Source organism: Arachis ipaensis, chromosome B3 (genome assembly GCF_059453495.1).
Source record: "Arachis ipaensis isolate K30076 ecotype BB chromosome B3, ASM5945349v1, whole genome shotgun sequence".
NCBI classification, from domain to species: Eukaryota; Viridiplantae; Streptophyta; class Magnoliopsida; order Fabales; family Fabaceae; genus Arachis; species Arachis ipaensis.
Window position 1 is genome coordinate 7606322 of NC_142438.1, and position 13375 is coordinate 7619696.

The 13375-nt window shown below is 33.9% G+C and overlaps 3 protein-coding genes across 3 annotated transcripts; 2 read left to right on the top strand and 1 right to left on the bottom strand.

The window, feature by feature from the left end:
• Nucleotides 1-421: 421 nt before the first annotated feature.
• LOC107634078 (S-adenosyl-methionine 4-1-methyl-2-pyrrolidinyl-3-oxobutanic acid methyltransferase-like) lies at nucleotides 422-2804 on the top strand. Its single transcript, XM_016337658.3, has 4 exons — nucleotides 422-616; nucleotides 700-1104; nucleotides 1192-1449; nucleotides 2243-2804. Exons 1-4 carry the CDS (start codon nucleotides 542-544, stop codon nucleotides 2597-2599), a joined length of 1095 nt encoding a protein of 364 aa, XP_016193144.1. The 5' UTR covers nucleotides 422-541; the 3' UTR covers nucleotides 2600-2804.
• Nucleotides 2805-5188: 2384 nt separating this feature from the next.
• Nucleotides 5189-7015, top strand: LOC107628865 (S-adenosyl-methionine 4-1-methyl-2-pyrrolidinyl-3-oxobutanic acid methyltransferase-like). The gene is made up of 4 exons (XM_016331482.3): nucleotides 5189-5396; nucleotides 5489-5893; nucleotides 6068-6328; nucleotides 6545-7015. Exons 1-4 carry the CDS (start codon nucleotides 5322-5324, stop codon nucleotides 6917-6919), a joined length of 1116 nt encoding a protein of 371 aa, XP_016186968.1. The 5' UTR covers nucleotides 5189-5321; the 3' UTR covers nucleotides 6920-7015.
• A 304-nt stretch (nucleotides 7016-7319) lies between these two features.
• On the bottom strand, nucleotides 7320-12186 carry LOC107628864 (bifunctional dihydrofolate reductase-thymidylate synthase). The gene is made up of 11 exons (XM_016331481.3): nucleotides 11891-12186; nucleotides 10672-11162; nucleotides 10192-10591; nucleotides 10076-10120; nucleotides 9849-9914; nucleotides 9694-9755; nucleotides 9538-9612; nucleotides 9281-9446; nucleotides 9071-9194; nucleotides 8125-8231; nucleotides 7320-7968 (listed from the first exon to the last, which is right to left on the bottom strand). The coding sequence occupies exons 2-11, from the start codon at nucleotides 11109-11111 to the stop codon at nucleotides 7858-7860; spliced, it is 1596 nt and encodes a 531-aa protein (XP_016186967.1). The 5' UTR covers nucleotides 11112-11162; nucleotides 11891-12186; the 3' UTR covers nucleotides 7320-7857.
• Nucleotides 12187-13375: the final 1189 nt, after the last annotated feature.

Below are 13375 nucleotides of genomic sequence, written 5' to 3' on the forward strand. Positions count from 1 at the left end.
ATCTAAACATAAAAAAGGAAAAAGATGAATAAAAAAAATGTGAATAAGATATACTACAAAAAAATTATTAAAATATTAATGTATTTGATTTTATCAAGATCTGACATCATTTGAAGTGTGAATCTTCACGTTTCAATCTCAACTTAAGAAATCCTACTTAGCTGTTGTCAAAAGAATCATTTAATATGTTCATACATAGAATAACTAATTATATTTTATGATATCCTAAAACTAATATTTTTAATCCAGTTGTCCTTAGTGATGCTAATTTTGTAGGTGATAGAGTAGACAGATAAAGCATCCGTAGAATATATTATTTTTAGACAAATATCTGAATGATTGATTTAGCAAAACGCAAGCAATTATTACTCTTTTGAAAACTGAGGTCGAATACATAGCTGACATTGCATCATGATCATCAACATTCAATTCACCACCCACTTGCCATTGCTTATGAATGCTAAACTACATAAGCCCATGCTTGTTAGGTACAACCCTGAAAATTATAAATTGTTCTCTTGACTCTTACATATGATCAACAATGGCAACTGAGCAAGTCCTTCACATGAATGGAGGTACCGGAGAAACAAGCTACGCCAACAACTCTACGTTTCAAGTATTACTTTCTCTTCCTCAAAATCCTTTAACTTAAATATATATAGAACTTTCTCCCACTTCTAATATTGTTCATTCATGCAGAAAAATGCAATACTCCGTACAAAACATATCATGGAAGAGTGTATAACCAAGTTGTATAGGACAACTTTACCAGAGTGTTTGAAAGTGGCGGATTTAGGGTGTTCATCAGGTCCAAATACACTTATGGTAGCATCTACCATTGTCAAAATTGTTGATGCCGTGAGTCAAACCTTGAATCAAGACCCACCCATGTTCCAGTTCTTCCTGAATGATCTATATGGCAATGATTTCAATACCATATTTAAGTCACTCCCTGATTTTTACAAGAGGATGGAAGACGAAATTGGTCACAAATTTGGACCATGTTTCATTAGTGGCACCCCTGGCACGTTTTATGGGAGACTCTTCCCCAACCATTCCATTCACTTCTTTCATTCTTCCAGCACCTTGCACTGGCTTTCTCAGGTGTAAAGTCGTTGATATTATTAACCAAAATATATAGTATATAATAATAATATGGCATTCTAATTTTGCTTTGGCAAGTGACATCAGATTCCGAAGGAGTTGAATAGTGAAGTAGAAGAGGCAATGAACAAAGGAGCAATATGTCCCACATCGGAGAGCCCTCCAGGAGTTCACAAAGCGTATAGTGAGCAATTTCAAAGAGACTTGAAGGTGTTCTTGCGATCACGTTCAGAAGAATTGATTCCTGGTGGTGCTATGGTCCTTGCTTTCATCATTTCAGACCAAAATCATAATATCAAAGGTTGGGAGGTATTTGGTGGTATATTCAACGACATGGTCTCAGAGGTAAGTAAATGCAACACCATATTAATATTAATAACTATGTTATGTGTATACAAAAAATCAGTTAGTGATATAAAATACAGGGCAAAGTACTAAATTGGTCTCCTATGTTTTGGTGAAATTCTGTTTTAGTCCTTAAGGTTTAAAGTGTTCTATTTGAATTCAAAAAAATTTCATATAGCATTAATTTAATGTCCTACATAACAACAGTACAAGAACAAAATCGATAATATGAAAAATAAGTACAAGATTTAGAGGCACAAAATCAACCGTTGATGCATCAATACATTTATTTATTATTTTTCTTAATATATAAATAAAATATTTTCTATAAAACTAAAGATAATGATAAATAAATGTATTGATGCATCAACGGTTGATTTTGTACCTCTGGAGCTTGTACTTGTTCTCCAGATTATCGATTTTATTCTTGTACTGTTGTTATGTAGGACATTCCGTTAATTATTTAACTTTGACCTCATTGTGGGACTAAATTGATACTAAATGAAACTTTTTTGGATTCAAATAGAACACTTTAAACCTTAAGGATCAAAACAGAATTACGCCTATGTAACATAGGGGACCAATCTAATACTTTACCCTAGAATATATTACTACCAAGGAATAGCTCTAATCTCCTCAGTCTTTATTGTGCCAAATTACATTGTATTAAGATTTAAGACCCATGCAATATTAGTGTCCGTGCTTCCTAATTTAAGACTTTTATCATGTGTGAATTTTAATCAGTTAAACTCATCTATTCATAACCTACATAATGGTACGATTTATGGTGCAGCATATGGTTGAGAAGAGAAAGTTAGACTCATTCAACATATCATCATACTTTCCTACGGCCGAAGAGGTTAGGCAAGTAATTGAGGAAGAAGGATCCTTTAATATTCAAAGGATGGAGAAGACAATATATGATACGATGGAGAGTGTAATGGAGATTGGTAATGAGGATGAAGACACGTTCGCAGAGAGGCTTACCAAGACCATGAGAGCCGCAACCGAACCCATTTTTAAGGCAGAATTTGGGGAAGAAATTATGGACGAATATTTCACAAGGTTGCAAAGCAAAATCATCCAACTCCACAGAGTAGAGAGATTTAAGGGTGCTAATCTAATCGTCCACATGACAAAAGATACTTGATAACTAGAGACAAAGGGGATAATAATATATCTTATGCTTGGTTGAACTGTACCCTCTTGTGTTTTATTATCCTAATACAGCTTTTAAATAAAGAAAAAGAATTTGAGTTCATCTTTTTAATTTACCAGTCTTTGTTTCAACCGATCATATATAAAGTAGCCTCACTTGTAAAAAGTTATTGCATATATAGTTTGAATTCATCGTATAGATTGATCTTGGTCTTTTGGAGGTCTATAACTTGACCTGTATTTAGTCTGACTTAAAATAAAATAAGTTTGGGTCCGGACTATTTTAAAAATTTAAATTTGTTATTAGATCTAGTTCATGTTCACAACTTAGTTTTATTGGCATGTGAAATATGTTAAAATATAAATAATTATATAAATACCTTTTATAATTAAAAGTTATTATATTTTTAAATTTGTTATATTTTATTATAAATATTTTGTATATTTTAAAAATTTAGATATTTCTGTAAACATTGATTTAATATATTACATATAAGTATTTTTATAAAAAATGTTTTTTAAAATCATACTTTTAAATTTTTTATTTTTGCAAAAAAAATGCCACACATTTTAATAGACTTTAGTTCAGGTCAAACTGAACAACATATCAGACTTAATATTTGAAAAAAAAAAAAAACAGTATGATTAACTACAGTATAAACTTGGCTTGTTAAGAATAAAGTCCATATTTTCACTAGTAAACTCAATATATAAGCAGTAAGTTCAATCCTTAGGATCACATGAGGAACAGAGGACGTGCGGTTTTTGAGTCTGTCTCAACTCTCAAAAGATTAATTGAAATATTTTTTCCCCCTAACAATTCAACAAATGAGCTATTACGCCATTGACCATTGGCATAAATTGAGAATACTAAACAATATTATGTCAAACTTGCAATGATGGGATGTTGTCATCGTGATCAATATTCAATTCACCATCCACTTGCCAGCTGATGATTGCTTAATTACATTAGCGGATTGATAAACTCTAATTTTATAGTTTATCTTATGTTTAATTTGGAGATTTTATCACATTTTTTCACATTTATTCAATGAAATAACATAGTTTTGCAATTCTCCCTTGATTTGTGTTTAAATGTGAAAACATATTTTTTATGCCTTAAAATAGCTAAATTTAATTCACTTTAATTCCATTCGATGCCTTGATATGTTTGTTGAGTGATTTTAGGTTCACAAAGCAAGTATTGGATGGAAGAAGTGAGGAGAAAAACATGCAAAGTGAGAGAACTCATGAAGAAATGAAGGAACTGTAAAGCTAACAGAGGTCCAAATGAGGCGGTTCTAATTGCGTTGGAAAGCTAACATCCGGGGTTTTAAAATAATATAAAATTTGCCATAATTGCCTGATGTCTAGGGGCGCGCACGCGCCATGTACGCGTGTGCGCCGATGGAGCACGTGGTTCAATAAAGTGAAATCGTGGCCAGCGATTTTGTAGCTCATTTTGGGCCAAATCCAACTCATTTCTGATGCTATTGAACCCAAGGATTGAAGGGAGAATGAACCAAGTAGTCATAGTTTAGTTTTCATCATGTTTTAGGGTAGAATTCTATAGAGAGGGGCTCTCTCCTCTCTCTAGATTTAGGATAGAAATTAAAGTAAAGTTAGGTTAATCACTCTCAAATTTCTCTCTTAATTCTTGTTTTGATTTCAATTCTCTTTATGTTTTAGTGTTCTATTGTCTTTGATCTTCTAGTTTCTCTTGTTAATTTCTTATTTTACTCTCTTGTATGTTGATGAATAATTGTTGGATCTTGATTTCTTCTAATGCAAATTTATATTTCCATGTCTCTTTTATGTTGATCTTGATTGTTATTGTTGATTTCTTGCTTGTGTTAGTTATGGGTCTTTTTTAATTCTTGCATTTTATGATGTTTACTTTCTTTGCACACTAGGTATTTGATAAAATGTTTCCTTTAGTTTTTGAGTAGTTTTCTTTGCTCTTGGCCTAGGCTAAGGGAATTGAGTGACCTTGAGTCATTGGGTCTCAATAAATTGGTAATTTGAGAACCCTTGGTGATCAATTTGATACTCATTGACGCCAACCCACTACTAATCTAATTAGTAGGTAGGTTGGGACTTATGGGTTGATGTGATCAAGCCTATTTGACGTACCTCAAGCTTAGGAGTAGATATTCCGTACTTAAAGTTTTGGAAGTAGACTTAATAGGTTGGCCTCTCATAATTATCAATATTTTGTTTATAGACAAGGATATTGATCTCAATTACCTATGTCTAGCCAAGAGTACTTTTCCTTTATTTTATTCGTTCTTGTCATTTTACTTTCTTGTCATTTAATTCTTGCCCCTTTACTTTCTTGCCCCTTATCAATCAAATCTCCCTTGCATCTTCATAGCCAATAATTGATCATTTCATTGCAATTCCTTGTGAGACGATCCAGAATCTAAATACTTCGGTTAATTCTTATTCGGGATTTGTTACTTGTGACAACCAAAATTTTTGCATGTGAGGATTCTTTGTCGATTTAGAATTATACTTGCAACGAGATTTCCTTTGTGAAATTCTAAACCGTACAAGAATTCGAACATCACGCATGCTTGTTAGGGACAAGCCTACAAATTAAGTTGTTCCCTTAACTTTTCCATATGATCAACGATGGCAACTGAGCAAGTCCTTCACATGAATGACAAGCCTACAAATTAAGTTGTTCCCTTGACTTTTCCATATGATCAACGATGGCAACTGAGCAAGTCCTTCACATGAATGGAGGTACCGGAGAAACAAGCTACGCTAACAACTCTACGTTTCAAGTATTACTTTCTCTTCCTCAAAATCGTTTAACTTGTACATAGAACTCCCCCCGCTCTTTCTCCCGTCTCACTTCTAATGTTCATTCATGCAGAAAAATGCTATACTCCGTACGAAAGACGTGATGGAAGAGTGCATAATCAAATTGTATCGATCAACTTCACCAGAATGTTTGAAAGTGGCGGATTTAGGGTGCTCATCGGGTCCAAATACACTTATGGTAGCATCTACTACTGTCAAAGTAGTTGATGCCATGAGTCAAACCTTGAATCAAGACCCACCCATGTACCAATTTTTCCTGAATGATCTATATGGCAATGATTTCAATAACATATTTAAGTCACTCCCTGATTTTTACAAGAGGATGGAAGAGGAAATTGGTCACGAATTTGGACCATGTTTCATTAGTGGCACCCCTGGCACATTTTATGGGAGACTCTTCCCCAACCATTCCATTCACTTCTTTCATTCTTCCAGCACCTTGCACTGGCTTTCTCAGGTTTAATTAATATAACAATGGATTTAGTTTCTAGGCACCATAAGTGTAAATTTTTTTTATACAAACAGCTAATTATCTATTACTGCATCACCTAAACTTAGTTATTATTTTTAACCAAAATATATAAGTATATAATAATGGTGTGGCATTTTAATTTTTGGCAAGTGACATCAGATTCCGAAGGAGTTGAATAGTGAAGTAGAAGAGCCAATGAACAAAGGAGCAATATGTCTCACAAAGGCAAGCCCTCCAGGAGTTCACAAAGCCTATAGTGAGCAATTTCAAAGAGACTTGAAGCTGTTCTTGCGATCACGTTCAGAAGAATTGATTCCGGGTGGTGCTATGGTCCTTGCTATGATCATTTTAGCCCAAAATCATAATACAATCAATGGTTGGGAGGTAATTGGTGCAATACTCAACAACATGGTCTCAGAGGTAAGTAAATGCAACATCGTATTAATATTAACTATTCTAGGTGTACACAAAATAACCAATGATATAGAATATATTGACCAAGGAATAGCTCTAATCTCCGTTTTTAGTGCGCCAAGTTTCACTGTATTAAGATTTAAGACTCTTATCATGTGTGAATTTTAATCAGTTAAACTCATCTACATCATAACCTACATAATGGTGTTATTTATGCCGCAGCACAAGGTTGAGAAGAGAAAGTTAGACTCATACAACATATCATCATACTTTCCTACGGCTGAAGAGGTTAGGCAAGTAATTGAAGAAGAAGGATCGTTTAACATTCAAAGGATGGAGAAGATAATATATGATATAGTGGAGAGCGTAATGGAGACTAGTAATGACGACTCTTTTATTCATGAGGATGAAGACGCAATTGGAGAGAGGCAAGCCAAGACCATAAGAGCCGTAAGTGAACCTATTTTGAAGGCAGAATTTGGGGAGGAAATTATGGATGAATTGTTCACAAGGTTCAAAAGCAAAATCATCCAACTCAACAGAGTAAAGAAATTGAAGGGTGCTACTCTAGTCGCCTACATGACAAAAGATACTTGACAATGAGACATGAGAAATAATATATCTTACGGTTGCTTGAACTTTACCCTCTTGTCTTTTATTATCCTAATAAAGTTTCCTTTGAAATAACTTGCCGTATGTGCCAAATATTGTTGAGTTTTGGTGGTAAGTCCCTATATCTATCCTCAATGACTCAATAGGTTTACGCCTGTATAGTCATTTACGAAGAGAGACTTTTACTATAAAAGTTTATTTGTAGATAAATTATTATCTATGCAACGGATGGGGTCTCTCCACCCAAATTCATCCAATTATATAATCCAATGAACAGAAAAGAAAGAAGAAAACTCACGTGGGATAAGTGATTTAACAAAATAACAACCAAAGTTTCCCTGTGAGAAGTAGGAGAAAGGACTAAAACAGGTAAACAAGAAACCGGTAATCATAAATGTCAAGTTACTGACCTTCATATAAGTATAACTTATTGTCTGCATTTGATAAAAACGAAATAACCTAAATCACCTTAGACCCACGACTAAAGGATTCTCAATGGCGACACACACAAAATATGAAGTGTGCCAAAGTAGTTCTTTATTTTCTCTATGAAACTAAACATAAACCTCCTATAGTATTAGCCTGAAACAATAAGAATATGCCTCAGTACAGTAGAGAGAGACCAGAATCCGGAATAAGTGCCTAAAGATGTAATGAAAAGAAATACCCTAATCTCAAAATAGGGCCTATGCTTTCACAGATTAAAATTCTCTGAAAAGCAGATACATCAACTTGTTATAATGGAGTGGTTTTCAAACTTATAATATTATTGTAGGTACTGTAATTTTGGAAACCCGGATTTTTCTTTTTACAGTTACCAACTTGAAACTAGCTCAACTGAATTAAGAGTTATTTTTTCTTACTTGCCTCGTTTCAGAAAAACCATAACAACTTGAAGAAAGGATTGAGATGCTAATAGATTCCTAAACAGCCATCTTCATTTCAATTTTTTGGTGAGGATCATAGCCTATGAGATTGAAATCAGCTGCCACAAAAGAATCTATATCCTTCTTCTTTGGGTTTATCTTCAAAATCTGCATGCAATTCAGGTAGTTAACTTGAGAAAATCCATAGCATTGCTCAAATGTGAACTGACTAAATTAAAGCAAAGGCTTTATCATACAAACTTCACATCTCATGTAAACTATAAAATAATATCTAATTGCTGTGAATATGCTAAAATTAAATACCGGAAAAGGTTTAGGATGGTTTTGGAGCTGTTCCTGCAAAGGTCTCACATGATTGCGGTAAACATGTGCATCCCCAATAACATGGATAAAATCACCTGGTACAAGATCTGAAAAAAAGAGGACATAATATACAGGTTGGTTAATCTAAGTTTATTTAATAAAACAACTAAATCAAGCTGCTAGTGGCAAAGTTCAATACATAGACTCGTCTGTTACTGGAATTTTAAATGGACCATAGGCTGCGTTTGATTTTTGAGAACATGACAAAACAAGATACTGTGAGAACAGGAGACAAAGGAGAGAGACATAAAAATTAGTGTTTTTATATTTTGTTTGTTGATAAATTGAATATAAAAGAGAACAAACAATAAAAAGTCCAATTTGCCTTAATTTTTTTCTTCACAGAAAATTTAGAATAAAAAATAAAATGATAAAAAAATATAATTATGAAAATTTGATAGTGATAATAAAAGAAAAAATAAAAAAAATAAGCCGTGTCTCCGCCCAATGTCTCTATGTCCTTCCTGTCGGACACAATACATGAATTTAGTGTCCCAGGACTCAATATCTCTGTCCATGTCTAACCTTCCAAACACGATTTTGTGTCTCTGTATAAATGTTTCAGCGGGTGCCCTTGTAAACAAACGCAGCCATACAGCCCTTTGTACACAAACTAACCAGAGCATAATGTTAAATTATTAACAATCACAACCTATTAATCAGCTTAAAAGCTTAGCCATTTACAACCAACCAAAGTGACAAAAATCTCTATTGAACCCATGAAAACCTCAACATTTAAGTTGTCACATTGCAAGATAGAGTGATTGAACAAGTATCTAGTCTAGCATAATTTGCAAGAGTAGATATTTGATCAGCATAGACGTTATTAACACATCCGTAATAATTTTCATTTAGCACAAAAAGTTCAGAAAAATAGATTGCATACCACAAACATGAGCAATCATGCATGTCAAGAGTGCATAAGATGCAATATTAAATGGCACACCCAGGCCCATATCAGCAGATCGCTGGTACATTTGACACGAGAGCTCCCCATTTGCTACATAAAACTGAAATGAAGGGGGGATAAAGTAGGTAAAACTTTGTGTGAGAGACATAGATTTCTTTAAAGAGAAATCCAAATATAAATGCAGACCTGCGCAAACATGTGGCAGGGTGGAAGAGCCATCAATTTAAGATCAGCTGGATTCCACGCTGAGAGAATGATCCGTCGATCATCAGGATTATGCTTTATCTTGTTAATAACATCTAAAAGCTGATCAAATCCTTGACCAGAGTAATCAGCATGCATGTCTGTATACCTATAAAAATATGAGATAGAAAGTGAAAACCCAGTAATCACAACAAATAATAACAAATTATGGTACAGAGGTAAAGTAACAATTCACCTACCTGGCACCAAAGTGCCTCCACTGAAACCCATAAACAGGTCCTAAGTCACCCTCCTCCCTGTCTGTCAAACTAATGCTGCAATATAAATTGTAAATCCAGTTAATGCAGCAACGGACAAGAAAAATTTGCAATCGATTTTTTTATTATCATGCTTGCCTATCAAGGTATTCTCTGGAAGCATTGCCATCCCATATATGAATGCCTTTATCTTGCAGAACCTGTCAATATGACGTGTTTGTTTTTAGGATAAAATTGATCAGTCATATCATGTGGGGAAAACCAGAAAAAGATGGGCCAAAATATATCATTACCTTAGCACTTGTTGAACCACTGATAAACCAAAGAAGCTCTTCAACAACCCCACGCCAAAATACTCTCTAGGGACAAAGAAAGAAATCATGTCAACCTACAATGGACGTTCCTCTTCCTAGATAAACATCCAAAATAACATACGAAAGTATTTCTACCAAAACTAATGAGAAAACAAATAAACTTGCAGAGTATATTGGACTCATTTTCAAACAAAACAGGTACATGCCTTAGTTGTCAGAAGAGGAAAGCTTCTGCGCAGATTGAACCTCATCTGAGAAATCATGGAGGATGGTCAGCATATAAATTACAGAAATTTTCACAACAAACCAATCAAAACATTACCTGGCAACCAAATTTGGACAAGGTACCAGTCCCTGTCCTATCATCCTTAGTTGTACCTTCAGAAATGATTTCTTGAACCAGTCTAAGGTACTTGTACTCTTCATGTCTCTCAAAAATCATTTTAGGAAGAAAAGAAAATTTCTGAACTTCAAACTTTCTAGAGTCTGAACTATTATCAAAATCTGAATGAGTATTCTGACTCAGGGACTCCAATGCAGAGTTTCTCACACGTACAAAAGTGGTGAAAGAATAGCGAATGTTGTCTTCCACCAAAGGAAAATATGAGTACCATGGCTGAAACATGGAGGTATCAATTTGAGGGATAAAAGTGTCGCACTCAATGCGTTCTTCAATTTCTGTAATATGCACAGCCTCACATCCAGGTGCATTAAGAGCCTCCCTGAACATAAAAATTATCAGGTACGGGCAACGAGAGAGAGAGAGAGAGCCTAATATGAAAGGGATGAATAAAATTTTCACCTAAATATCTCTCCACCTCCTGTAAGAAATACTTTCTCAATTGAAAGACAGTAAGGAGATGCAGCCAACAGTTCCATAGCAGAAGACAGACTTCCACATATAACAACATTCTCTGCTGTAGCTATATCGAAACTACCAGAGCGAGTCAGAACAACATTAAGTCGACCAGAAAGGGGCCTCTTCTCGGGAGGGATACTCTCCCATGTTTTTCTACCCATCACAACAGCATTCTTCTTCCCAGAATCAGATGTTGTTGTTGTGATCTCCTGAAAGAACTTGAGATCAGAAGGCAAGTTCCAGGGCATTTTCCCATCCTTGGAAATTCCCATATCTCGAGTCGCAGCCACTACTGCTTGGTAAGTCCTCCGCGGCAGATCAGGCTGTAGACCGACATTACTGTTGCCGTTGCCGTTGCCATTGCCATTGGGGATACTAGCCATACTAGAACTTAAAATCTAACCGCGTGAATCGCTTTGGAAATGCGATGGAATCTGAATTAAACAACGCAATGAATTAACACACAGATGAAACGGAATCAGACATGCAGTTTAGGATTATCATTAAGCAAAACAATCACGGAATGGAGAATTCGTATAACTAATGATCCATGCAAGTTACAGAACAGGCACAACACAGGCCTCATAAGAAAACAAAAATTAAATCCAAAGTGGAAAGAGCTATCACTCCTTTGGATAGTATACATGAGACCTCAGGTTTAAACCTCATTGAAATTGTTGTAAACAAAAACTATGAACTAGAAGACAAATAAATCAAATACACTGAAATAAGTTAAAGACTACGAACATCTCCAATTCTTAATCGGTCAAACTAGTAAAAAGAATAACTCAGAATTCAATTTCAACGATCTACTTACAGTGTTAAAACTAAATCAAAAGATAATGATAATACTACTGCATTATCAAATGAATCACGAAAGCCAGCAAATAAACGAGAAGAAATTGCGAAAATAAGAAGCAAAGAGTGTACTAATTCACACGAACATCGCGTTCGTCTGTGACTCCAAAAAACAACACATGCAACAAATTCACATTAACGAAAAACCAAATTAAGAAAAAAAAAAAAGAAACAAATAACATTTTTGAAAAAAAAATGCAGAATATTCAACAAACACACATTGAAGTCGCGGATCTTACATACACAAATTCAAAAAAATTAATAACAAATAAATAAATAGAGAGACTTTGGAAATGACGCTGACCTAAAAGTCTTCCGCAAAGTATATCTGCTCTTCAAAATCCAGAACAGATGAGAAAATTAAAATTGGAAAAAAAAAGAGCGATTTAAGAAAAGAAAAGAGTAGCTGAAAAGTGATCAACTAAGAGTGGAGTAAGACTGAAAGAGTTGAGAAAGAAGCGAAAATGCAAAAAACTGGTCGAGAATGTGTGAGGTTTTTATCCCTTTTCTTTCTTTCTTTCTTTTTTTTTTTTTTTTGCAGAAAAAAAGAGATGAAAGAAAGAGAAAGAGAAAAGGGAAAGAAAATCGAAAACCACGGTTGACGCTAAGTGCCGCCAAGTAGCGTATGTATAGCGTACAATACATTATCCGTAGAGACGTATTGTATACAGTATAGCGTACAGAGTGGGTGTGACTTGTGAGTTGTGAGCCCCTTTTTGCTCTCTTTTCCATCATTACCCCTTGCCCCTTTCGTCTTTTTCCCCAACTAAAATGTTGCTATTGGAAGGTTACGAGGGTATTTTGAGGATTACGTAATAATTAGTGAATAGTGTATGCGGTAGGTAGGTGACATTAATACAAGTAAGGCATAAGGCATTGGTGGGGCCCAGAGGATGTGAAGTTCTCCCTCAAGGGCGGGAAATTCAGAGCTACCCAATAATAAAGCGCCACCTGTCACTTTACATAGTACATTCCGCTTCACAACCTTCTGACACAACCTGTCAAAATCAATGCCATTTTGGTGTTTTTTTTTTTTTTCTTATAAGAATTGAATTTTAAAGCATTTCCAAACACTCAGTTAGTACATTGTATAATGCTTTTTATTTTTAAAATAACACGATTAGAAAATTTTTAATTTAGATAAAAAAGGAAGAATGAAGAATGATTTTAGGATGCAGATACGAAAAGTACGAGTGTTTTACGTAATTGTGGTGTTAAAAATTAAAATTTGATTATTCAATTTGTAAGTGGTATAGAAATTAGACCATTCGATTTGTATATTTTAAATTTTTTAAATATAAATCGGAGAATTTAATTTGTGTCTTTTAAATTTTTAAAATTTTTTAAACATAAATCAGAGGGTCTGATTTTTCTGATTTGTGTACATCACACAATTTTAAAAAATATTCAAAATTATAATATTAAGATATATTACATATCTTATTTTTATATCTAAATTTTTTTAGCCCACGATTAGTGTTTTTCATCAGTATTCGATACTCACCTGTTAAGTATTTTTTTTTTTTGTCATTAGCTCAAATCGCTAGTCACAATTTATTCTATTCCATATAAATGTATTACACTAATTTTACATGATATTACTGTATTACACCCTTCATTTTACAATATCTAAAAAAAATAAACCCATTGTATAACCATCGTATTTTTAGTAAAAATTATATTTGAAATATAATACAATTTCAATACTAATAATTACAATTATTTATTTTTGGAAATTTACTAAAACCATCTTAAAGACAATAGTAGAAATATGCTATAATATTTAAAA